The sequence below is a fragment of the Manacus candei genome, unplaced genomic scaffold (assembly GCF_025592945.1).
Source record: "Manacus candei isolate 608988 ecotype Guabito, Panama unplaced genomic scaffold, ASM2559294v1 h1tg000050l, whole genome shotgun sequence".
Lineage (NCBI taxonomy): Eukaryota > Metazoa > Chordata > Aves > Passeriformes > Pipridae > Manacus > Manacus candei.
Window position 1 is genome coordinate 20,267,996 of NW_026138098.1, and position 27,076 is coordinate 20,295,071.

At 44.3% G+C, this 27,076-nt stretch overlaps 1 protein-coding gene across 12 annotated transcripts in view; it reads left to right on the top strand.

Moving 5' to 3' along the window:
- PAX2 (paired box 2) overlaps positions 1-27,076 on the top strand; it is a 99,580-nt gene that overhangs the window by 51,934 nt on the left and 20,570 nt on the right. For all 12 annotated transcript variants that reach the window (XM_051800131.1, XM_051800130.1, XM_051800137.1 and 9 more), the window contains 2 exons: positions 18,368-18,543; positions 20,366-20,492. In XM_051800131.1, the coding sequence (XP_051656091.1) occupies positions 18,368-18,543; positions 20,366-20,492 (303 nt within the window). The remainder of the gene's footprint in view (positions 1-18,367; positions 18,544-20,365; positions 20,493-27,076) is intronic.

The window sequence follows — 27,076 nt, forward strand, 5'->3', positions numbered from 1 at the left end:
TTCATGATTCTAGCGTTGCTGTAGTCTGTGATGGCAGGCCAACCATGCTCAGTAGGGTTACTGTCAGACTAAGGAGCAGCAATATGAAGGACAAAGGGGTAAAATAATATGCAGATATTTCTGTTGTTTCATAAGCCCTTGACTGATAGCTAAAAGAATGATAACTGGGGTGACCCAGAGGCATTAACAAAAAATCAGTGTCACTCATACAGTCCTGAGCACTGTACAAGGAGAAAAAGGGAGAAATGCGGAGAAAAGGGAAAGACAGATAGACAGGTAGATAGATGGATATAGACAGATGATTAGATAACATGAAAACAATATATCAAACTGCTCCCTGCATACCACAGCATCTTCAGCTGGGTAAAACTTTGGGGATTTTTACAAAATCATTCTTACAAGACATAGCTCTTTCTGTCCATAACACACAGACTTCCTCTACAAACCCAAATTCTCATTTGGGATTCATCTTCTAGTGAGGCTGGTGCTGTAACATTCTCAGCATTATTAACACTGGTCGCCGACAGTATCTGTAGTATTTGACAGCATTACTGGCAAAATTATCTGCAGTGCTGACAATTGCAGAGATAATATCCCCCAGTATTATTGGCATTAGCAGGGATCATATCTGCAGCCTGTTACTGGTGGGAGCAGACCTAACGTGTCCAGTATTATTAGTATCAGTAGTAATAAAATCTACAGGCTTGTTAGTGTGATCAGTGCTAATATCAGCAGTAGGTTTGTGGGAGAGGAGGGGATGGAGTGATTGTTACTGTAAATGGCAATAATACTCGGGCTGCTTGCAATAAAGGAATCCCCAGCAGAGATGGGCAAGCAAACCTGAGAAGGCAGAAGTTCCTCCTTCCCTTTCTTCACCTGTCATTTTGATGATGAGGGGGATTTACACTGATACCCAGCAATGCAGGGCTGTGTCACTGCAGGGGGACAGTAAAAGGTCACCAAAATTTCTGCAGGTCTGGTGGTATTTTCTGAAGAGTGTTAGCTGTATCAGTGCAGGTGGTTCACCATACTCTTCTAAATGGCGTTGAGTTATGTCAAACAGGTTCTGCTTCTATCAGCAGAACTGTTAGTCCTTTAGCTACAGGATAGGCAGCATTATTGCCCTTCTCTTTGATGCTGCATGCATAATTTTCTGACTGTTATTACCACAACACTCTCTACTGAGAAGCAGTGCTTTAGTTACAGGTGGGTTTATCTTCCCTTACTCCAAATGGGAGGGCTCTGTCTGCAGAGCTTGGGGCTTTTCCTACCTGGCCATGATCTCATTTTCCTATTTGGAAATTTCAAATGCCTCCTTCAGGTGGAGTGTGAGGCAGGGAGATCTGTGACAGTTCCAGTCCTGATAGTCATTTTTCAAGATACTGCCCCAGGATATAGATTGTCTTGAAGAAAATTTTGAACTCAATTCTTTCAGTGGAAAGTAGTGCAGAGGGGAGAGGTGTGTAATGTGTCTAAGTTTTTGAGCAGACATGCAGCACCTCAGTATGCCACTGCAAGTACGATCCCATTTGTGTTGTTCAGAGTGGCAATGATAATATAATTTGGGAGATGTAATTATGACATTTCAGGTGACTTTGTGTCATTGTCGGTGGCATCAATATGTTGTTCACAGGCAGTGTGGTTGTGGTTATCCTGTTGTTGTAACTATCACTATAGGTTGTGGGTTTGTGACACTAATTATGAGATTAGCTGTATCACTACTTGCTATGCTGCCCCATTACACTCAAGGCCAGAACACTCTTCACAGGTGTGGCTGTGAACTGTTTCTTGTGGTATGTTTGCATCATTGCATGCAGTAAGGTTGTTTCAACATAGTAATTGTCAGTACACTGGTGCAGGTGTACTGTCACTGCAATTCATACAGTAGTTACAGCAGCTGATGTAATGTGTTGGCTGTAAAGAGTATCACTTGGCCACGACAGTGAAGTCAATATAGCTATGTCACTGCAATGCCATATTAAGAATGACATGTTTTCATATTAGAGTTCCACAGCATACCAGAGTTGTTTCAGGACATACAGTGTGCTTATGCTGTCATCTGCAGTACAGTGATGCTTTACTAGTGCTGTAGTTGTACTAGTGCAGAAGGTCTAGCCCTTAACTGTCTGTAGGAAAATACATTCATTTTCCTACATTGCCTGCATATGTTTGCAAAGAGTATGAGTGCATCATTCCACTTGACTGTGTCATGACCTGATGTATGTTCATCTCTGGGCATACTAGTTGTATTTCTGTGCTCCCAAAGCCATAGTATTGTTGAAGACAACAGGGTGTGTTTGGACCCCTTCAGGTGACACAACACCACTACTGTCTGTGGTATGGCTGCATTGTTTCACGGTGTGATTTCTTGTCCCCACGGCTGACATGTTTGTGTTATTCTATATGACTACTTTATTACAGGTCAGCAATAGTCTCAATGACACTGGAGACACATGCAGTTGCATTGCCTCAGGTGCTAACCCCATGTTCCAACCATCACACACAGCTGTGGGGTGTGCACCCCGCAGTTTACGGCTGTGCAGACAGAATGAGCAGTTTCTGGAGTGTTTCACATTCTCACAGTGTCTTCCCCCTACTTTCCCTGGACTGTGTTGTTTCATGCATTATGGCTGAGTTTCCAGTGACTGGAAGCTTGCAGCAATGGTGCATCGCTGCAAACAGGAGTGGTCACAGGGGACGTCCAGGCTCACTGTGTTTATACACCCAAGTCTAGGTAACACTCCCTTCCATTCTAGATGAAAATATAAATCAAAAAGGGAGTATATTCTCGGTAGACACCCACTTCTCCCTCCTGAGAGTCTTTGGCTGGTGACACTCTCGGAAGGGCATAAGAAAGGCACCTGCTACTCATTCTGCACCTCTCTAAATAAACTGCAGGAGGATGTCAGAAGAGGGAGAGTATGTATGGGAAAAGAGGTGGAGGGGGGAAACTGGATAAAGGAAAGGACAATGAATAAGCAGCACAGCACTGTCAGAAATGTGGGCTGCTGCACCATGAATCTGGAGGTCGGTGTGTAAGCAAGAGAAAGAGGAAATGTGTTTTGTAAGTGTGTCTGCACACACCCTGGGAGTTTGGGGAGTACGCATTGCTCAGGAGGAAGTCAGGTAAGGGAGAGTTAACAGCTTACATCACAGAAAGCAGTTTGGACAGAATGCTCTGCTTCTAAAGCTTATAGTGCTGCTTAGTTTGGCAGGGGTTGGTACTCTCTGAAGACAAGCTGGTCTGGCTTCAGCTGTATTTGTGTGCATCTCTGCTGGTGTATTTGTGTTTCTAGAAATGCACGCCTGTTTGTTTTTTGTATTTCTGTGTTAGGATCAATGGTTTCTACTTATCTGTGCTTATGTACTGGGGTGAGTGGCAGGTTGGACCCGTATTTTTGTGCATGCCTATGGAGACCTGGAAAATGTGTATGTTAAGCTGTGTATAATATTCCTTATTAGGAGAATGCATACTGTGGATGATAAGGATGTCTGGGCACATATGGCTCAGTATTAGTGCTATGTATTTCTATGAATGCCAGGTATTTGTATTCAAATTTTGAGCATATATGTGAATGTTGTATATTTGTATGTATATTCTGAGTGTATGTGTTGCTACATACTTGGAGTATCACTGTATCTTTGTGGTTGCTTATGAATATGTAGCCTGTTAGTGCTGTGCACTTCTGTATATACTTTGTACAGATGTGTATTTGCATTGAGGTTATATATTTGTGTGTATGTTGTATACATATATCTATATCTCTATATTGGTCATTCTTGCCTGTATAAAGGCTGTTTATTTATGTATATAGTTTGTATTTTTTTACGTGATTTGATTTTGTATATGTGAATATAAGGAAATTACCTTGAGTTTCAGGTCTTCGTTTAGTTAGTGTATGTATATTTTTGTAAGTTATTTGTTTATTCAGAAATTACATTTAATTGACATGCACCTGCATTAGTACCTCTGTGTGTCCCAGTTTGCATTCTTGTGTCTTTGAACGTTATTGGCTATGTTTTGTGGGTGTTACTTATGCATAGAACTTTTCTTTACATTTATTTGTGTGAGTACCATGAATGTGTGCTTGTCTGACTATTTATGGGTATTTAGTTTGTGGTTAGATCTTCTTCCACTTTTTGACTCATTCTTGGGAGGGGTTGTTGCAGCTAAAGTGTCAGCAGGAGTGAGGCAGCTACAACTCCTCCCACAGTCTCTGCCTGCTCCATGTGTCTACCTGTACAAAGGCTGCTCCCTAGCTTTGCTAGATGCCTGTCTCTCTGCAGCTTCTTCTTCACTCTGGATGAGTTGTATATTAGGTCTGTCTGCAATCAGGAAAGTGACTGTTACATTTTTTCATGGATGTAAAGAGTACAGGAGTCAGAGGGAGGGGAGCATGGTGCCTGGATCCATGAGGATCCCAGGTCAACGCACAATAGATGACAGAATAAAAGGAATCAGGAATAGCTGGCAATGTGCAAGCAAATCATAATTTAGAGGGTTGTTGATGATTGGTACAACAGTGGATGAGGATGCCATGACAGTGAGAGATAGGGATGACGCTGTTTTGGGGTCAAGTGGCCTGTCAATGAGACGTCAGGGCAATACGACTGGAATCAAGGTGACAGGACACTGAGACAAAATAGGGATCAAGGTGACGTGCCAATGACCCAGGCTGATCTATCAGAACAGGGAGATCTGGGGTAGCTCAATCAGCTGAATCAGCTGAATAAGGCAAGGCAGAACAGGAGGAGCAGGGTGAAGAAGATCAGAAGTAAATCAACAGACCTGTACCATGGCTGTAGGAGCCAGGTCACCAGCAGTGTGGGACATGCAGTTTCTCCACAAGATCAGTTGCATCCTGGTGTGAAGGGCTGGGGCAGTCTGTTAGCAGTGGCTGTTTGCTCACAGTGATGGAGAGCAGGGATAACACAGTGATGACATCAGGTGATGGACATATCCCCTGACGGTAGCCAGGGACCATAGGGACTGTGTGGGCAGGGGCATTATTCCCAGTTGCTGGAAAAACAAAGAACCTAACGGGCAGTAAAACAAAAACAAAGGAGACTTGGAAGCACCTGACAGCCCTAATTCATCACAGCCCAAGATTTTTTTTCCCCCTCATGTTCCCATTATATTTGTTTGTAAAAGTGGAAATCAATTTTGAAGGTAATTTTCTGGAAAGAATGGAAGGGAGGTGGGAGGGCCGGATAAGGCAGAGATGGCAAGAGGAAAAAAAAATTTAGGCCAGGCACAGCCCAGGGGCAGCTCTTGGCAAGGTGAAAGAAAATTGCATATTCAATCTCCATCCATGAATCTCCCTTGCTGCTGCCCGCCTCCTGCTCGAAAACAATGAAGGCTTTCTCCCCTACGCTGCACAACGCCTGAGTATCAGCGCTCACTTTAACTTCAGGGTCATTAATTCACCTGATTATTGCAGGAGAGGAGAGTGTTGCAGAGGCATCCATTCTGAAAAGCCCTCCCTTAGCTCATCCTTTGATTAGTTTGGGGTGGGGGGAGTTGAGATAATGTGTTGTCTTGGACTCAGTTTAAAATGGGAGGGGCTGAAGAGGGGGTGGAAGGAGGTAGAGGTAGAAAGGGAAAGATGTGGCCTGGCTTGTTGTGGAAGGGAGGGTTGGAAAGCAGTCATTCTTGCATCCCTCTGCTGTGGTGTTACTGCAAATTAAAAGTAGCATGTTCCACTTGGTAGCTACCTTTCAGGGAGGGGAGGGGCATGGGTATATGTCGGCATGGGGATGGGGGGGATCTTATCATTGCTTCCTCAGCAGCCCAGCGTAGTGTCACCCTGTGAGGTGACATTTGAATTTACAATTCCGCAGAGAAAAGCCATTAATTCACAAATTAACATTTCTCCCTCTCTCTCTAGCTCTTTCTCTCTTCCTCTCTCTCTCTCTATCTCACATGGATGTGCAAGCAATTGAAAAGACAAAGGAAATAGCCTTAAGGAAGAGACTTTACTGCTACTCTGCCTGTGCAGAGATTGCTACTACTGCTTCTAGATAGATAAACCAATTACCTGAGCTGCTCTGTTCATGGCAGCCTGCTATTACCTCCTTTTGTAGAGATGATTCCATTGCTGGATTACACTGTGTGTATCTCATTAATGTAAACCAGCATGATACTGGGCACTGTCTCTGACACTTCTTGCCATAGCCCGTTGCTCTGCAGCGGAAGAGGGAACTGGGAGAAGAGTTGAGCAGAGGTGATGGTAGGCACAACATACCTCCAGGCCACGCAGAGAACTCACTTAGAATACCTGTGCTGAGCTTAGAGGAGATGGGGCTTCCCTTCTAGGGAGGAGATTGCATGACATTAACCCTGATCTCTTCCATGTCTCTGTGAGCACAGAGTGCTGCACAAGAGGCCTCATTTATGGGCACCAGGTATGGGTAGCCCATTGCAGCTCCATTCTCAGCACTACACAGAGTTTTCAACAGGTGTAGAAATGTGCAAGCAGATGCAGAGGTGTTGAGTACAAAAGCTATTTATACATAGCCATAGGCACATGTAGCTGACCGCACCCAGGAGCTAACTGACTTGCACAGAAACAAAATAAAGCTCAGAATGAGAAGCAAGAGTAAGAATTTGAGCTTACAGATTGAGAGGGCCAGATTTCTCAGTAGTGCAACTCCATTGAAAGCCAGTCAATGGAGATGATCACCTGTGGAGATGTTATTGTCAAAGACAAACACTGGACACTACTTCCACACAGCCCTCAGCCTACTTCTGATTCTCTTCTGTTGTTATTTCCTGCAACAACAGACTTTCTCACGTGCTTCCTTCTACTATCATGCTTGGACAGCAAGTGTACACTATACAGACACACATGTGAGCACTCAGCCATATGCTGGTGCCACCCCAGGCACACATTCCTGTCACTAGCAGCCTGACTGTGCAAACTCACAGCCCTGCAGACACAACTTCTCCCTGCCTGCTCTGGTGAGGTCCCTTTCAGCAGCTCCAAGCCTGCCTGCTGGGGAGCACATTGGCAGTCAGCTTTCTGAGCACCTTCTGGTGTACTCTGCAGACAGCCTTGTAGGAACATGTTGGCTTCCCCTGCCTTTTAGCCTGGTCACACAGCTATGTGTGTTTGGGGAGAAAATGCCCAAGCAGAATGGTGTACTAATGTGCGAGTCTTTGCTCACTAAGCACTCTACCTATATAGAATTGGACAGAAATCTTCCCCAACAGGTTTTTCACCCCAGAAAGGTTTGATATGCCATGTTCAAGCCATTCTCCTAACTTTCATGAAAGGAATAAGCTTGCAGGGGGCAGTTATCCAGGTAAAAGGAAAATGGATCAGAACTGCTGTTTCTGGAAACCTGGTCTCCACATGCTCAGCGCATGGAGTATGTGCCTTTCTTCATCATTGCCTTGGCTCCTTAAATCTTCCGAAAACCTTATCCTCTTAACGAGAGCATCTGCCTCTCTGACATTCCCTGTGCCCCACACCGTGCACAGCACATGGCTGGGGAGCATCATCCCGCAGCTGGTGCTGGAAGACGGATCACGATCAGCGGAGGAATCGGCAGGCAGTGCCAGTAATTCAAACCATCCTGACCGTTCAGTGAACCTGAACCTGCTGACCTTGACAGCACTAGACAGCAACGGCCTCAGGAATCCCAACCTTTAGAGAGGCGTTGGCGGAGGATGGCTCCTGCTCTCTCCCTTTCTTTCTCTCTTTCTCTTCCTGATCACATCCCAGCAGCCAAGGGGGCTCAACAGTCAATCCCCAGTGCACCAATTAGCTCCTAATTTGGCTATCTCTGCACTCCCAAGTCTACATCAATGTAATGTTAAGCATCGCTTGCTGTTCATAGATGTAAATCATTCCTATAGAGGAGTGCCTTCTTGTGCTAAAGGAAAACACTAAGCACCTTGTTCTCAGTCAGGGCCAGAGAAACCCCTCCTCCCAAAATGGGAGCTACTGCTGCTGCTGCTTGGAAGGAAAGCAGGAGCTCTTTGCTTCCCTAAGTGATAGTATCAGATCCTCTGGCCTTGTTTGACTAGGTCCCAGGGGGAAGCAACAAGATCTCACCAAGTGATTAGCCCGTGAGAATCTTGGCTGGATAGATGAGGGGCAGGGAGGCAACTTGAATGGGGGGGCAGACAGAAAATAAAACCAGTGTGTTTAATTTTGTCATCAGACCTTGCATTAAAGAAAAATGCAGTTTGTGACCATTTTAAGACCCTTTCAGGAAGCACTGGATTTCCTCCAGCTATCTCTGTAGCTGCCAAGCAAGACCTGAAACAAACAGCATTTTGTGTTGGCCTGCAGAGGCTAGGCTAAGCTCTAAGACCTTGCATGTGGAGGACAACTCTGTTAACAGTAGATGGCCTGAAAGAAGCAGTTACAGTTAGGTATCTGTATCTATCTATTGACACCCAGCAGACTGTCTGTCTTCTGTCTGTTTCCCTCCATAATTCTTTGAAGGTGATTTTTCCATGCATCAATCAGATAAAATAAAGGATGCCCTGAATAGGTGTCAAATGCAATTCATGACCATCTTAAGGCCCTTTAAAACGTCAGAGTTATGTTAAGGGGCCTAAAAATAATGCCTAGATCCAGATTTTCCTTTTTCTTTTCCTTCATTCATCCAAGCATCCTACTGCTTGCATCCCAGAAGTTCAAGGTACAAAGTCCTCTTCCCACACAGGTCAACAGCTGCAAGAAAATACACAGGTGCACAGTGCCAGAACAGGACCTAGGTCATGGGTATCACTGTTTCCATTTGAATGTGCAGCAGGTTAAGATTTTTTTCTCTCATTGGCCCTGAATTTTTTGGGGAGCTCAGAGGTGCTATTCTGCTTTTAAGCTAGGGAATCTGCATTAGAACAGATTTGTAGACATCTTATTAAACCTGAATGAGGTGACTATGGTGTACAAAATGTTCATCAAGTCTTGAGTGCCTTGTACTGCTCTCCTAGGTGCTTTAGAAAAGGGTGTTATAAAGTACAGGAATACTTCCATGCCTAGTTTCCCAAAGGAGCTGCCATTATTTTGCTTTGGGTTTTGGCATCTAGTCTGAGAAGAAGTAGGCCTTGAATAGAAGACTTGACTTTGCATGAAGATCAGAATTGTTTCAGAGTTTGGGTCAACTTTAGTAAATCCCAGCAAACTAAAAACAATACCCCACTAGCTAATCCTCAAAGATACTTATGGCTCTTCTCTGCATAGCCCTCAATTGTTTGTGAAACTGACTGCTGCCATGACTGGGCCTTCTCTTGTTTGAGGACTACTTCTTACAAATTGGAACATATCTCCAACATACATTTTATAAAGGTCATATCAGTATTGGTTCCTTCATATACCAGTAATGTCCTTTACATGTGCTCACGCAAAAAGATGACAAATTAGTCTACTAGTGATTTACAGTTATTATAGGAATGATCATTCAAAAAAAAAAGAGTTTGCATGGTGACAGTTCAAGCAGATTGCTGCCCATCACAAGCTTGTAGCTTTTTCATTGCATTTCACAATTACCCATCCTGTATCATATATTGTTTATCAACCTTCCCATTCTTAAGATCTCATTTACTACTGAAACGTGGCTGACTCTCAGGTGGACCATGGCAGATGTTGAACAATACAGAGCATCCACTGTGAAATTTTGCTGTGCCATGTCCAAAAGAAACCACAGGAGAATTAAGATATGCTGTGGGTAATCACTCAGGCTGGATTTTGTTCAGGACAGCCAGGTTAATGTCTGCACTCTTGCAAAAAATGCCATGGGAATTTTAATGACTCTCAGTGATTGGAGCCTTTGTTTTATGGCATGTCAAAAATGGCAGCTCTAAAAACACTCTGCTTGAGCACTGGTTTAGTGCTGACTCAGAAGAGCTTCCAACAACATGATTCACTAGCATCTGGCTCAGGGGCAGGTACAGACTCCTGTGACTTGTGAGGTTAAGGTAAAAGTGAGTATGAGGGGAAATAAGGCGGAATGAAAAGAAGAGAAAGTCTAGAGCAAGAGAAACAGAAGGAAACGAGGTATTAAGAGGCATGTTAGGGGGGGACCCAGCCAATGGAACCCAGCAGGCTAAATAGGAATTAATATTTCCTAAATTGTGTATGAGAGGTGTCCATGGTCTGATTGAGATCTGCTGAGCCCTAGCACTGGTGTCCTCTCAGTGTTCTCCACTGGAATCTCAGGGATTCCCAGGAACTGGATGGGAACAGTCCAGCTCTGTGCCCCCTCCCTTGTCTCTAGCAGTCCTGCTGGCAGTGTTGATTTGCATGTCAGGCAAACCACTGCTTGAGAAAAAAAAAACCCTCCAAGTGTGGCGGTGTCAGCGCTCGCTGTTGTTCGACAGTGTAAAATTAAATTAATAAAGCCCCCAACACAGGAAAACATAACAGGAAATTAATGGCCTTTACTGTCGCTCTGATGCAGTCATTTGCAACCCTGCTTTCCGCACCAAAGACTTCATAAATGCAAGCAGTTTCTCTAAACAAGCATAGTTAGGGCTGCATGCAGTGTAATTTTTTTGTGTTGCTTCTGTTCTTTAGAGCTAACAAAAGCCACCCTTTTTTATGTGCTCACCAAAGGGGATCCTGACAAGAAGCAGCTCCCCAACAAACAGGCTTAGGAAGATGAGATAAAAGAGCTAAGTCATACCGATGATGCTAAGGACACCTTCTTGTCTGGCAGAGGGAAAGCATAGCTTCTGGAGCCCTGCAGTAGCAGCTCTCCTTGAGGGCACTGCACTAAATGCAATGTTGTGGACACCACAACAGGATAAATCAGGATAACCCTTCTGATAACTTGCAGGATGTGTAAATCAGTACAACCACTAAATGCAAGAGACTTACAGATTTACACTGAGCAGAGGATCTGGCCCACTGTGTGAGAGTGCTGCTCGCTACTCCACCAACATAAACAAAGCAAATGTACTGGGTCCTGGAGGCAGCTGCATTTCTATCTGTCTAACATCAAGTCTAATAGTGCTAATAAGAGCTACTGGAGCCACACTCTGTCCCTCATTACAGTGGTAGAAATCCAAATGCCTCTCTGAGGTACATGAATTCTTGTGGATATGCAACTACCTGATTTAGAGCAGAATATGTCCACTCACCTCCAGCATACCCAAAGGTCATGAAACTGCAGTGATTGCTCACACAGAAGCCACAACCTTTGACTACCGAAGCTAACACACCTCATCTGCACACCCACACATGTTGTAGCATGTGTTGTATACACATCTAGGGCAGCTGCTTGCATCCTAAAACCTAGAAAGGCTTTTAGTGGCATTTTCAGTAAGGCTAGATGTGTTGATTATTAATATCCGACACACAATCCTAAATCTGTACAGACTTAGTTTTCCAGAGGCTATTGGCCAAATTTGCAATCATATACTTAGATATTGTAGTAAATACATATGATTTGCATATGCATACACACACTTACTTCCTTAAATGCACTTTTCATGCTCCCATGATAATCCAAGACAGATCTGAGCACACACTTCATTACACATTTGCACACACAATTCATTACATTTACATTCTCATTGAGCATTGCCATTTTTGCTCATGTAAGCCCTGTATTAAGGCTACACTGCCCATCCCTGCTCCATCTGAGGTACTCAGTCATACACAATGTCTGTGTTAAAAGCAGTGCAGCCCCCAGCTGTCAAGCACTGGCACACATCTCACTCTTCCTTGGTCAGGCACACTCACCTCCCTGCATGAGCAACCTGCCTTGCTCACCAATTCCTCATCTGAGCTATACCCTCATTTCAAAACATAAAATCCCTTTGTTTCTGAGCCTTTTTGCTCTAAGCCTGAGCATGTAAGTAACAAACACACACAGTCTATGTGTCGCTGACACACTTGAATTACAGAGACACGTGGACCAGCACAATACCACCAATTAGCATACTGAAATTCAGGCTTGCAGATTCCCTTGAGGCAAATGGACACAGGAATCTGAACATCTGCGGAGTTCATGAAGGGTGATGCACTTCCTCGAGGTGATAATCCTCCAGTACTCATCTCCCACTATCCCTGTTTCTGCAGGATACTGTACATAACCTGAACTTGTACTATATCTTCTTTCACCATCACAGCATAGATCCCCGATAACATTCCTTTTCTATGCACTACTGAACCTTACCAGCCCATTCCATGCTCCATCATCTCTACTCTGCAATCCCTTGTGATCCTTCCCATCTGAATTTGAGGTTCATCTTTCTCCCCACCAGTTCAGTTATCCCAATCAAAGCACTCAAAATCCTTGCAGAACTACTGCATGCTGCTGCATGCTGAAACACAGAACTGACCCATGTAGAGATGACATCTTTCACACTGCCTAAAAGACTGCAAAAATTCTTCTGGAAGGACACGTAACCAAAATTTACAGCCTTCCTTTTCCAAACTCTACTGAGTAGGGTAAGAAAGTTGCACAGGTGAAAAGATCACAAAATTAGGGCTGCCAGTCCTTGTCCTTGTCCTTACTGCAGGGAGTACAGTACTAGTTTAATAATTACTGAGGATGCAAACCATCTCTCTAGAATCATTGCGATAGCCAGACTGGATCAGCTTGTGCAGACCAGGACACCACTACCAGATACTTCTGACCATGTGAAAATGTGTGATCCCCTCCTTCAGAATCAGGTCTTTGTCCTTGCTCTCTCCCTTGGTTGGGGGTCAGCTCAGACACAGATGCAGGAGGTTTGCTATACCCAGTGGGATCTTGAGACCAGGGTTTGAAGTCCCAGTCTGATAGAGCTGGGCTCCTTCCCGGACCCGCACTGAATGCAGCAGGAGGGTCTGCGCAGGGCTGGCTGCCGTGAATGACAAGCACTGGCTATCGATCGCATTCTGAACTCGGCCCAGCCGATAGAAGGTAATTAATGACTCCATTTGCCTCAGTACCGAGGAGAACAATTGAGTTTGAAACTGCAACAACTGGCAGTGCGGGGAAAGGCCCCCCGGGACGGCCAGGAAAGCTGCCTGACAGTGCTGGGCTGAACGGGGACACGGGAACACATCAGAGAGGAAAAAAGAGAAGGGAAATCGGATAAAGGGAAAGAGCAGCCTTAAAACAAAAGGGTGACTTGGGAAAGGGCAGCACATGTAGGCATGAGTGCCCAGAGAGTGGGAGAGGGCTGCTCTGGGCTAACTAACCCAGCAGGGATGGTGCAGGCAGGCTGTGGGAGAGGACAAGGTTGCCTTGCTGGCACAGAAGGATGGCATTGCAGCAGGCAGCTCAGCACTGCTGCGTCAGAGAGATGTGCTTCCCTCGGAGCCTTTGACAATTAGATGGGTTCTGCTGTGTCACCTGGCTGGCAGTTCTCATGCCAGTCACATTCACTTTTATTATGACTGTGATTTTTATTGGTAGAGTTGTGAGGCCTTAGCTGAGATCAGAGCCCCAAAAGGCTGCAGGCAGACAGGTCATGAGGACAGTAATAGTTCTTGCCCCAAAAGAGAGCAGTGCCTCTGTGGTTGTGTGGTGGCTGCAAAGCTTCTCATTACCTTCCTACATGTTTCTGTGCCACAAAAGTCTCCCTATGTCAGAAATACTCCTGAGTTATTTGTTGAGATAGTCCTGTCCCACCCTGAGCAAGAGTGCTGTCATTTGTAGCTAGGGAAGTAATGGTATTATGCTGCTTTGTGCTACTTGTACATGATGGTGTCTTTGTGGCTTCCAGGCCTGGGAACATCTAGGTTTTTTGGAATTATTTAATAGGCATATTCCTTGTGTTAGATGTAGTTAAGGCTGTTCCTGTGTCTTCTGGCACAGCATTTCCTTGTTATCTGTCAGGATACTTCTGTGACACCCGTGGAGCATTTCTGTGTCTTGTGTCACAAGACAAGGGTTTATGCTGAACACGGGCTGTGTGCACTCCCTCAGCAGTCCCTGGGGAGGAAAGATATTTCCTGTCACATGTGCAAGGCCAGTCCTGATCACACTGACAGTAACTGTGTGCTCTTTTGTGAGGGACAAAGCAACTGAGGCCATGGTTCACCTCTCAAGCTGTTTGTTAAGATCCTTACAATTTAAGAGAGAGGTGTCCCTATGTTACAGTACCACAGAGTTTCCCTTGCCAATAAAAGGGAACTGGGAAAGATGAAGGTGCTTCCTAATGGTACAGCTACCACAGTTACCTAGGTGGCATTCCCATAGTTATCCTACAGCTGAAACCTTGCTTCACCCCTTCCAACAGAATCCCTTCCAATATCAACTTTCTTGGCAAATCTCCGTCCCTTAAGCTTTTACTCCTAGCACTGTTCTTCATCAATAGAAGTAACTATTGCCCACCACAGTGCCATTCCTCATGGGATCTCCTAGTCTTTCCCAACTCAAATTTTGGCCCTGAGCTCTCAGTTGACTAGCACCCACAACCCTTTGATGGACCCCATCTCTTCCCCAAAGTCCTCTCCGCTCCTTTCTGCCACCTTTGCTCATATCCATGTGGTTGTCAGCTTCCATATGACATATGACAATTGGGTATGACACAATTCGGGGCTTCCCCTGATAGTCTAACTCAGAGATTCACATGCTTAGAAGAGAACTGCAACTTCTAAGTTGCCAGATATAAGTGTCTGGCCCCTGCAGTTTCAGGGAAAAAATGAAAACACATCCTCTATAGGTTTTGACACCAGAAAACAAATACAGGGGATTTATAATCCTTTAGTTTTGAAGAAAATAAAATGATCTGTGACTGTGAATGTTTCAATGTTAGAAACACAAGACATATAAATCTGTCTCTCAGGATCATCTCTGCAAAATCTCTGCTTCATCAGTAAAATCTATATACACAGTTCATATTATTGCTCTGTGAAGTTTGGGATTCGTGTATCCTACCATTATTAAGTCAAATAATACTGAAAGCTGTTTAGACAAGATCCACCTCAAGGTAGCCTACAGGCCTCTGTCAAAATTTTTCTTGCTTTTGCAGATTTTTAAGCCTAGGTCAGGGCTGAGTGCCCCAAACCCCCACTCTCCCATCCCCACCACTGTGCTTCCCCCCAGCAACTTCCACCTAAATTAAAGCATTGCCTTTCTCCTTACAACTTTTCCACCCCTTCCTACCCATTTGCTTGCTTTGATCATTCTGATTTTTTTTTTTAATCCCATTCTTTGCTCTTCTCCTTCCTTCATCCTTTTCTTTCATTCCCCACTGACTGTATAGATCCTTTCTCAACAGCTGGTCCTGAGTTTCACAAATACAAATACACACTTATGTGCGTGTGTACACACACACACACACATAAACACACACACAGAGACATAAATAAATAAATAAATAGAAAGGTCAGTGAGCAGAGCAGCAATAACCCCTAAAACAGTACTATCAGAGGGACATGATTGATCAATTGAATTCCATAGCGGCTCAAAAATGTGGGATTAAGTAGTGTATTATACGCACAATGAGTTGAGGCATGATGTTCATTTCAAGTTCATTTCGCCAGCCCTCTGCCACCAGATCAGGCAATCAATAGGGGCAGCAGATATCATATATCACCTCTCTCCGTGCTAGGCAGAGAGCACCATAATCTCTCGCAAATTTAGAGTGACAGATTTGTCAAGATCTGAAGGGCCCCTGAATAAATGAAGGAAAAGAGACTCTTACAGCGACTTGGGAAAGCTGTGATTTCAGCTTCTTCGCACAAAGGCATGGCCTGTGCACACGCGGGAGACACACGTGCACAGGAATCTAAAGGCAGACAGGAATAGCAAACACATGTGCATGTGTGCACTAATCTGTGCAACCATCCAGGACAGCTCACTAAGAGTAAAACCTGGTTTAACAACAATCAATTCAGATTTTACTGTACATTCATCCACTCACACCAAACACTAAGCAAAGTGTAGGGCTGCCATCCTTCAAAATCAGATATAGCCAAAACCAGCCACCACAGACAAATGCCTGGACAGGCATGTACAGTGATGCAGAATCTAAACACCAGAATAATTATCTACTGCAAAAATACCCATGTGTATTAGCATCATGGTGTGCACAGTCATGCACACTGACTGACACATGGAAAAATCCTCAAAGACAAACAGCTTCACAGGCTACAGACAGGTTGAGGCAAGCACTGATACAGAAACATAATTTTTTTTCTGAGTCTGGACCCAGGAGTTCTGTGCCAGCTTTCTGCAGGGAGGATCAGAACTCCCCTAGTCCTCCTGAAACCCACCCCCCAAAGTAACAGCATCACACATGCAGTGTGCAGTCCACCAACCCTGATCTTTGCTTTGTTTTCTCTTAGTCAAATCTGTCATGAACTCCAGATTTCAGGAACCTGAGAATGTTCCCTTGGGCAAATAAACCTGTGGAGAGGAGAAAATGCCAGGGATCAGTGCCAGTAAACAGCCCTTCTCTGGCTTGGGGAGAAAAAGAAAGAGAGAAGGGGCTGCTCGAGGGAAGGCTGCTGGCAGGGACAAATCAATATGTAATATTTTCTATGGTCTTGTGAGTGGTACTGTACTACGTTACTGTATATAATGTACTATTGATTATATCATATCGTATAATCACCTATAAACGGATATATCTCATAGCCAGAAGGCAGCAGGCTTAGTCATAACTCTGGGCCACCAGCTGGGCATTAATGGTGCCAAGAAAATACCCATCTTGGCACCACCCATGAGCTAAAAGAGGAAGCAGCAGAGTGGCATAGTTCTGGGTGTTCATTGCACAGTAAATGCCACTCCAGGCTCCTGGAAGCATCATGTGTCCATGAGCACCTTGGGATTGCATGGAGGAGGGAAAAGGTCTATGCAGAACCTTTGACCGATTTCTTGACAGACAGCAAGTTTCTGAGATTCACAGACTGGAGGCCACCAAGAAAGGTTTAAGTACGAGGAATAACAATGAAAAAGCAGGAAGACAATCACAGCACAAGAGGGACAGCCTGATCTTAGATTAGTCAGGGTGATAAGACAGTGAGACTTGTGTCTGATGAAGCACAGTAGGTAGAGATTCAGTATGGAGGGTATGGAGGTACATCAGCATGGATGATGCAGGGGATTATAACCAGACTCACCGAAGTTAGGCTGAGACGTGACAGCAGAAAGATACTCAGCACAGTTGGAGAAGATTATAATGAGCAGACTTGCCTCAGATGAGATGAGGGATTATGACAGAGGAAGATTCACTTCAGCTGGGACAGGAGGTTATAACAGACAGACTCACCTTGGATGTGACAGATGCTAATAGCAAGAGACTCACTCACTTGAGATAAAAAGGGGTTATAACTGAGATAAATGCACCTCATTTGAGTTGGGGGATAACAGGGAAGAAGAAAAACCACAAAACCAGGTAGGTGATCAGATGGTTTATCACAGGAAAAGACTCACTTTGGATGGGGCAGGGCATTTATAATGGACTCACCTCAAAGGGGATGAGTAGGCTGTAAGAGATGTGGGATGGCACAACAGAAATAGAGACACCCTGGAATGTGGCAGGAGGCACTGCAGTGAGACTGGACTGTGTCAGAGGGCTGTTGTAGGGGCAGAAATGCAGTTCTGGGAAAGCTTCTGCCAAAATGGCTATTTTCCTAGTAAAAGGAAGGCTGATTCCCACTGAGTAGGACTAGGTTTTGTAATACATTTTGGCTAAGAAGGAGGACTGACAAAGATTCATCTCATTTTGGAGGGAGTTTTATAGCAGATATATGGGTTAAGATAAATCACGAGCTACATGTAGGCAAGTGGACAGAAACCAGTGTATGTTAGATAGGACAGTTGCCCCACAGGGAGAGATTTGTCTCTGGGGAAACATGGAATCAGAAGCAGGATTGTTCCTATTATCTGAAGGGGATGAAAGACTCATCTGGGGTATGATCAGATGAGAAGGAAATTATAACACTGATAGCTGTTCATGGGACTGGGGAGCTACAACAGAGACTGACTTCCCTTCAAGCTGTAAGAGAGCCTTTTTAACATTGCAGGCTTCCTCAGTCCTCTCCAGTACAGTCCATCCTCAGCACTCTGGTTTCTCTATGAACTGCCCCTCCACCAGTCTTCTAGCAGTGCTAATCGCTGCGCTTTGCTCCCATTTTATGCTCAGCAATGGAGATTTGGCAATTTTTAACACTGCAAATCAGCGGAACCGAAACTCATCTCTGAGCCAAGCACCATTCTCCACAGCCTCACTCATTCTGGGCAGGAGAGTCCCACAGAGCCCACAGGAACAGCCTAGCCACTCCAGCAGAGAAGAGGGGGCTCCCTTGGGTCCCTGCAGCTTCCCCTTCCCTCGGGAGTGGCACAGCTACCTGGGTGGAAGCAGAGGGCCTCACTCTTCCCCACTCTGTCCTTGTCCTGCATCCCTTGCCAATCCAAGCCAGGGTGGTGCTAACTCCCTGTTTTCTCTGTCTGTGCCCTGCAGATGTATCCGAGGGCTCAGTTCCCAATGGAGATTCCCAGAGCAGCGTGGACAGTTTGCGGAAACACCTTCGTGGCGACACTTTCACCCAGCAGCAGCTGGAAGCTTTAGATCGAGTTTTTGAGCGTCCTTCTTACCCTGACGTCTTTCAAACATCAGAGCACATCAAATCTGAGCAGGTGAGGGCCTGGCCTGGTAATGGGAAACCACAGGCACTGATAGAATGATGGTAGGGACATTCCTTCACCAAAATCCCTCTCCCCCTCTCCACCCCATGTTCTGACACTGACCTATTATTGCACATACACCACATTTACATTTTACAGCACTTTCTAGTTGTAACTATATCACTGTGCTGATGCTCATGTGTACATGAGCTCTACCTCCTCTCTACACTCACACTATGCTGTCCCTAAATCCCCATATCTGCTTTTCCCTCTGCACTCACACCTGCAGTTATGCATCCATGTTCTTGCCATGAACATGCCTACACCACCACGCATGTTCAGTGGCACACAGCACTGCACAGAAACTCCGGCACTCTTAGGTGACATCAGTGACCAGTGAGCCACAGGGTTGGGTTTTAATGGATCATTTTCCTTCATGGCCCAAAGCTGAGACTTGACTCCCATCTCCAACCTAGTTTTCCACACTTCTGCAGCTCTGCCCACCTTTTCTTTACTCCCCCGCTCTCCTGGCCTTTTATCCCAAAAGCTGTTTGTCTTAATAAAATGAAAATCAAAAGTCTTTTTAAACCGCCCCAAGCCATAAACCAACAAAGGAAGAGAAGGAGAGGCTGGCTGTGGACTCCCTTCATCCCAGAGTCCCTGGGTTTATTACAATGAATAACCTTTATTTACTTTCATTAGACTATTAAGCACCAGCACAGTCATTTTTCCCCCTGAAACTCTGAGCAGGGCCCATAAAGCAAATCCGAAGCCTAATTGAGTTCATTTTAATTTCTCTCCGATCACAGCGAATTACTCTGGTGATAAATCAGGGGGCAGGCTCACCCCCAGTAGAAGGCCTAATTTGCAGCTAATTACAAAACTGATTTCTACAGGAAGATCAATACAAGAAGGAATTGGAAATGACTAGGCAGTCCTAGCCAAGCAGGGACAGGGGTGGGGAGGGGGCAGCATGCGGGGAGCCCACTGGAGGAGGGGGAGATGTGAGGAGGGGGTTGGGGAAGTGCATGGAAAAAAACAGAGGAGAAAGAGCAGAAAATCAGTTTTAATTTAACGTAATATTAATCAGAGCAACTTTTCCTGCTGTTTTGTAGCCTTCCCGGTTTCTCCAGCTCCCGCATCTGGTCTGGAGGCTGCCACAATAAAAAGGCAATTACCAGAGCCTTTCGGACAGGACACCCTTTCAGATTCAATGGCTCTCCCCCTCCCACCCTTCTGTTAGCCATGTGGCTCCCCCCTCCCCAATTTCATACCCCAATGCACAGAGTGACAGAGGCAGGGGATGAGGCTTCTTTGTTTTTAAAAAGCTAGGACAGAGGTAGCAGCGGAGGGGAGGCAGATGACTCAAGCAGAGACCCTGGCGACAGTGGGCCAACAGTGGCTGCTTCCTACAGCCTGCCTGTCCTAGTCATGTCATTGCAGTCCTATGCCCCAGCTGTCTTTGTTACCAGGGCAAACATCTCCCACCTCCACTCAGACAAGAGGAGGGGATGAGGATTCCCCCTTTCTTTTCCCCTGGGCTGGCACAGACAGCCATCCCCACAGCTCTGAACGAAGGCTCAGCCATATCACAGAAAACAGGTCAGATCCCTCACCCCTCTTCCTCTTCACAGTGTCACGCAGGTGGGTGGGATAGTTCATCCTAGGAACCCCCCACAACCCTCTTGTCACTTTATCTTCTCCGTTTCCTCCTCCTCCTCCTCTTCCATCTGTGCAGGGGTTTGCATCTCTCCTCTTCCTCCCCCCCATCTGTACACCCTTCCCTTTCTCCCGTCGCATCAATAGCGAGCTGTCTTTCTCCTCTCTTCCCCAGGGTAATGAGTACTCCCTCCCAGCTCTGACCCCTGGTCTCGATGAAGTCAAATCAAGTCTATCCACCTCTGCTAACCCAGACCTGGGGACAAATGTGTCAGGACCCCAGACGTACCCTGTGGTGACCGGTAAGCTGCCTGACCAAACAGCAGAACCAAGCTTTTTATTTATTTCCCTCATCACCATTAGCTTCTGCTTTTTCTGCTAATGCAAGATATCCCTCTGTGGCAAACATGGAAAGAGACAGAAAGACTGTGGAGAACATAAGGGCTCAAGAGAAGCTTGAAATTCAGAGTATTGGCAGTTTTGGGTACACCTAGATGTGTCCAGGTGTGACTCAAAGACAGGAAAACCCAGATGTGAATCGGGAACTTGTGTGCCCAGATGGGACTTAGGGTTGGATGCTGGTGGAGGACAGATATGTCCAAATATGCACTGTGACTTTTTTTCTTATGTTCTGAGAACAACAGGGTCATGGATTATCCATGATCTGCACTTGGTTTTCTTGGGGAGAAATAATAGTATAAGTTCTATTCAGCCCTGGCATTTGGAAGGGGCATTTGCAAATTAAATACTGAGGTCTGCTGAACTGTGACTGCTAAACTCCCTCTTTCTTAAGCCCGTGAGTCTCTAATGAAAGCTAGCAAAAAAAATTTGTGCACAGCTTTCCCTCATATGTGGGCACATTAAAGTCAGGTGTGTCTGGGAGAGTAGAAACTGTGTGTAAGCGCATGACAGCAGAGGAATCAGGATGCACAGAAATAGTAAGGAATCTCTACAGCAGATGCTTCACTGAAACTTCCTCTTTGCTGGTGGCACATGCAGAACCTGAGCAGCACAGGGTTGTCCTGGGGCCACAAGGCACACACATGCTGTCATGATGCTAGTGTTAGACTGCCTGCCCTGTGTACATCTAGAGCTGTAAGGAGGTATTCTGGTGCCTTTATTCATACGGTGCTTAATTCATACAGCACTTCTTCTCTGTCTTTAGTTGCCAGTGCTTGCTGCTCACACAGCTACCACAGATTTGCACATCTCCTCTTGGGTAGCTAAAGCAGCTGGCAAGGCTCGAGTGACTTGCCCCTGATTGGTATATCTCTCTTTCTCTACAAATGCTGTGGCCAATCTAAAAACCTCATGGCGTAAGTTGAGAAACAACGCATGACAAAGAGGTCTAAATCCTGTTAGCAAGGGGAGAAGCTGTTGTCTCTTGGCCAAAAAGTTGTCCTCTAATAGCACAGAATCAAGAGCACTGGTGTTTGTATCTCAACTTTTTCTTGCAAAAGCCCCAGCTAATAGCCCTTGCTGTCAAAGCAGCTCATGGCTGAGGCAGGTAGTCATAGCTTGTTCAGCAAACACAGAGCAAAGGCATGTTGTTGCATGCAACTTTTGGCTACGAAGAACTTTGGCATCAGGCAGGAATAGTAACGGTTAACTCAAATACAGAGGCTATCCAGTGTGAGTTCTACAAAATGATGTGGAGAACATGGGGAGATGAACTACATTATTTAGGGAACATCTAGAAAGCGTGACATCCCCTGACTTTTTTCATGGCTTTTACTGCTATCAGGCTCGATTCAGAATCCTTGTAGCCGTGCTGTTTCTTAGCCAACTGGAAAAAAAATGGTTTAGCTGTGGCAAAATTGTTCTACCTTTCTTTTTATTTGCATATGCAAGGCAAAACTCAGCTGGTGCTCATCTATTGTTTAGCAGACCTACATCTCTTACAGGAAATATTTTCCTGGTTTGGAGGGCAAAGCCAGTAGGAGAGCAAGGCAGATCCCCACAGCTGGATGTAAAGGTCTACAATCAGAGCCTAAGATTCAAAGGGGCCATTAAAATAATTCCTTTTAGTCCTTCTTCCTAAGTGAAGATGGTTCATTCCAGCCTGTTAATGTGAGAGCAGGCTTCTAGAAGGCTGGGAACACTACACAAGCTTTGGACATTACTCTCACATGGGCACAGAAGGAGATAGATTTGGCCTCCCAGAAGAGACTATAGGCTAAGGCAAAAAAATTTCTTCATGTCCCCCCTACCCTGTGCCATTCTCACTCTGTTCCCTGCCACACTCCCAGCTCAGCTCAAGAACATCCCCATCTGATCCATCTGGATCCAAAAGTGAGAAAGTTCATTTCAGACCCAGCTTGACATTCCCAGGTGGCAACTTAGCACTAACATCTCAATCTGTATGCGACATTTCAATCAGTGCAGAGTAACAAAAGCAGAACTTTTAGCACTGGGAGCTGTTCACTGGTGGTAATGATGGAGAAACTCAGAAACTGGAAATGAAAAGGGAAAAAAAAGCCCCTCGACACCCTCTAAGGCATCAGGGGAAGAGGGGCAGAGAGTTTTTCCTCTACGCTTAGGCCAGGATCCAATGTTTGGATTAATGGTGCCATTACCCAAGAAAGGACTTCAGATAATGCTCATTCTTAAAATGTTTTTGCTGGCAATTAAATGGTTGCAGATATTGATCTTCATTGATCGGATGTTCTCAATTTGCATAATCTATTAAAGATGAATGATTCATTATATGTTTGTTATGGGGCTGGACAATGCTTTTGGGAAGAACCAGAGAGGTGAGGAACTCAGTGCTGCCTCCTGGTCTACCCTAGCTAGGAAATTAAAGAAGTGGCTGACAGCATACAGATTTCTTTGGTATCAACCAGGTCCTGCTCCCAAGAAGGGATGTGGGAGTAATAGTGGATACTGAATTGCTGGCTGCCTGTTTTGCTGCTATGGTGTCATCTTTGAAATGCCTCTTTGCTCTTTCAGGTGATACCTGTAACAAATACAAAACGAATCTATCCATTTAGGGTGCTCTGTGTGCAGTCACTTCATGATGTAAGATTTAGCTTCACTCTACAAGAAAGTCTCCCCATCTCAGTCTTCCCAGACAGAAAAAAAAGTATCACCAGGTCTTTCCAAACTAAAGCTGTACAGCACTGGATTCTCGTCCTTCCTGAAGACTTCAGAGAAAGTCCTTCTCTCTGTCTCATGGCTAGCTTTTCTCAGCAAGCTGTCTCAGCTCACACCATTCTGAGAATACAGCCCTCCAAAAGCCATCAAAACCTCAACAATATGTAGCTGCCTAAAATCTTGAAATGTAATGAGATAGATAAGGAACAGTGTTGCTCAAGTCCCTTTATCTGTCTGTGGGCTTCCTGGAATTGAAGACCTAGAAATGCTGCAAAACAGGCAGCCACCAGAAGGCTTTCCCCAAAGTCCTGGGCATCTATTCAAAGACACAGCTTAGCACCATCGTTTTATACAGCACGGCCTTGTCTAGTACTGTCAATATCAAACACTCCCTTTCAGACAATTATTCTACTAACACATCTTAGATGCCCCATTTATTACTCACATCTCCTAAAGCAAGTAAACAAAAACATTGTTTTACTATGGAGAAAACAGGTCACCCTTATTTCTCCCCATTAAGTATGTGCAAAGAATTTCCATTAATGAGTTGACACTTAGGGACTAGCTGGACACTAGGCTAGGAAACATGCTCCTGCTGTCCTTCATACGGAACAGACAATGCAGAAATTTTCAACTTTTTTATGAAGACTCAGAGAGAGAAAGCTCTTCAGAGCTGCCTGACTATAACACCTCCTCTTTCCGCACGCACAGACAGTGGGCCAGCTATATCTTGCCTTGTTGTTGCATGGCCCTCATAGCTGGCTTGGCATAGATCCCTGACAGTTTCTTGGACAGTATCTTTGGACACCAATCAGAAGCAAAGATCCAAGCTTGAAAATACCAAGATAAGGAGAGTACATGCAGTTGAACAGCATTACAAGAATTCTGTTGTTCAGAGTTGTTCTACTTCAGTTATTTCTATTGAAGGCAAACAGTCCAGGCAGATGAGTATAAATCTGTATAGGACTAAGTAAACACAGAAAACCTCAATAGCTTTCTTTTATTCACCAGTTTCCACAGACCTTTGAGTTTGGAAGGTACTTGGTAGCTAACAGCCAAGAGGTAAGCAGAGGAGAACCTCAAGACAGGAGGAATTGCACAAAGTGTTCACACAAGCCTTGAATCAAGAAGAGAACAATTAGATACTTCTTTAAGCACCATCAGAAGTCACAGCTTCTGGAATAGTCATGCATGAAAGAAATGGGGTGTATTCAAACCAGGTTTTGAGTTCTGGGGACTTAGATTAATAGTTTGGGAACAGAGACCTTTCCAACTCAATTATCTAGCCCAGGAGTTACCCAACAGAGACATGGCACTATGGCAAATAAAGCACAATGGACTTTTCATGTATGGCTTGAAACTTGCTCATTAAAAGACTACTAAAGGGATGGATTTACCTTCTAAATGGAATGTAAAATGACAGCAAAGGTGAAGAAAAATTTCCCTTACAGTTGAATCCCAGAAGTTTTTACTAAATAGACCTTGTTTGCAAGCCCACTACAATCTGTGAGATCTACAAAGAAAAGGTAGAAGATAAGATGGAAAAAAAAACCACTTCAGGAATTTCTACTGTTGACTGAAGTGGAAGTATGTGTCCCATTCTCTTCCTCTGAGGAGGCTTATGAGTGCTTCTGTTCTACAGTTAGCACCTATTAACAGGAATAGAGAACTTTAAAGTCATCACCACACACCAAAGCAGCTATCACGTCCTATATAGAAAATGTTTCCTTCTCTCTGGGAAATAAATATTTCCCTAAAACAACAAGTATCATCTAGGGTGAGAAATCCTGGCAACAACTCACAATGTGTCAAACAAAGGCACCAAAAAAGCATAAACCTCATCAATTTCCCTTTCCTCCAGACCTCTCCCCTCTGGCACGGGTTCAGACTTTTTTTCAGTTTAATTTTTTTAATTCGTATATTAATGTATGCAAAAAACCCCTGGAATTACTGACATAAAGGCTACTTGTTATGTCTGAAAAACATAAAAAACCAGTACTTAAACAGCACCTGATTTCTATGAAAGTTTTCAAGAAAGCTGTGATGCTAAGCATGGAGAAATCACTGGCTAGACACCTGGATCCAAAATTTTTCTGAAATGATAAACACTCCTTTGAGAACTTTAGCCTCCTTCGAGGTGAAGATATTTCCTTCCTTAGAGATTAGTGAGTGACTGAAGAGAATTTTGTTCTGTTCAATAACCTGGTCATTCAAAACTAAGAAACAAATTAGGATTTGAAAAAGCAGCAATATTTGTTTTCCTCAAACTAAGTGAATTAAGGCTGAGTGAATTAAGGTTGGTGTGAAAGGATGAGATCTATTCGTTTTAAAATAAGGTTCTGCAATCAGTTCAAATTCCTCCTTATATCTGTCCTTTCCTTCATTTAATATGTAATTTCTAATGCAAAACCTGCTTAGAAAAGCTTGCTTTTTCTGTTCTAGTATATTTAGGAAGTCAGGGAACTTGTGGTCATTTTATTTAATTAGCATGAATAATTACAAATACTGTTTTTAATTTAATTCTAATTTCCATCCAAATATAACTTGACACAGATCACAAGTAAAAAGTTAATAATCTAATAGAATAATAATATGGACTCATCATTCACTATTTTCCATATAATAATATGTGAAGACAAATTATATTAAACAACATAATTGCTTAAATAAATGTGCACATCATGCAGTCCATCTACTCAGCAGAAACTGAAATAACCATGTTTAGTGTAAATTTTGTATTTGTCAAAATATGTTACCACCCATAAAATTAAACCTTTTAGAAAACAGCCTCGTAGTGGAGATGTGAAACAAGCTGATCCAGCTTGCTGTTTTAAAGCATGACTTAAATTGACTGTTACATTCAGTTGCACTTATATCATTATGCTGAGAGGGGGAGCATTTCCTCCCCTTTTCTTTGTTTGTACTGGGGAAAATTTCCTTTCTTGCTCCAGTCTACTTTAGCCTCTGACACCAGTGAGCAATGGCCCTGGTCAGGGCTTGACTGAGCTGACTTAAGAAAACCTCTTTAGCAAATGGCTAGGGACCCCAAATTGGCTTCAGTGATGGCAGATCCTATAGATGCAGACCCGCACTCTGTGGCACAGCACCACGGCTGCAGTCACAGCAGTCAAACAGCCTGTTGGGCACACCTCTGGATGCCTCAATGCCCTGAAAGTGGAAGATGATAGTCATTCATGTAGCTGTTACAAGGCTGTTACTATCCTGCCTCACCAAAACGAAGGAGGTATTTTCTGTGAACAAGCCTCTCATATTTAAGGTGAGAAATTGGCAAAAGCAGAAGTCCACAGGACCTCCAAATTTAATCAACTGAATCCCCTCCTCAAGAAGAGATAATATCTTATCTAGTCAACAGGAATTTGGAAAGGCAAAAGGTGTTACTATTCTTCTCCAGGACCAAATGGCTGAGAGTGATAGATAGTCAGATGAATGATTCCTGGAACAGACAGGAATAGCAGGCGGGGAAAGGAATCACATAAACTATTTCCATGCATTCAATGTAAGTTTCACTGACAATAACTTTATGATGCTGAAGAAGGCAGCTTGGGGGCTTGAAAGGCATATTGAACTGAGAAACCCAGAAATGAATGGGCCCAAAAGAAATAATATCTTTGCCTTCCTTAAATTAGCATTTAAGTGAACAATAGCAGTGAATGACAATAATGTCATATAATGACAATAGCAGTGAATGGGCATTGCCAGCCCAGTTTTCTTCAGCAAGAGGACAGCATTGCCACACTCTATGCTGCTGGACAAAAGGGGACTTTTTAAAAGA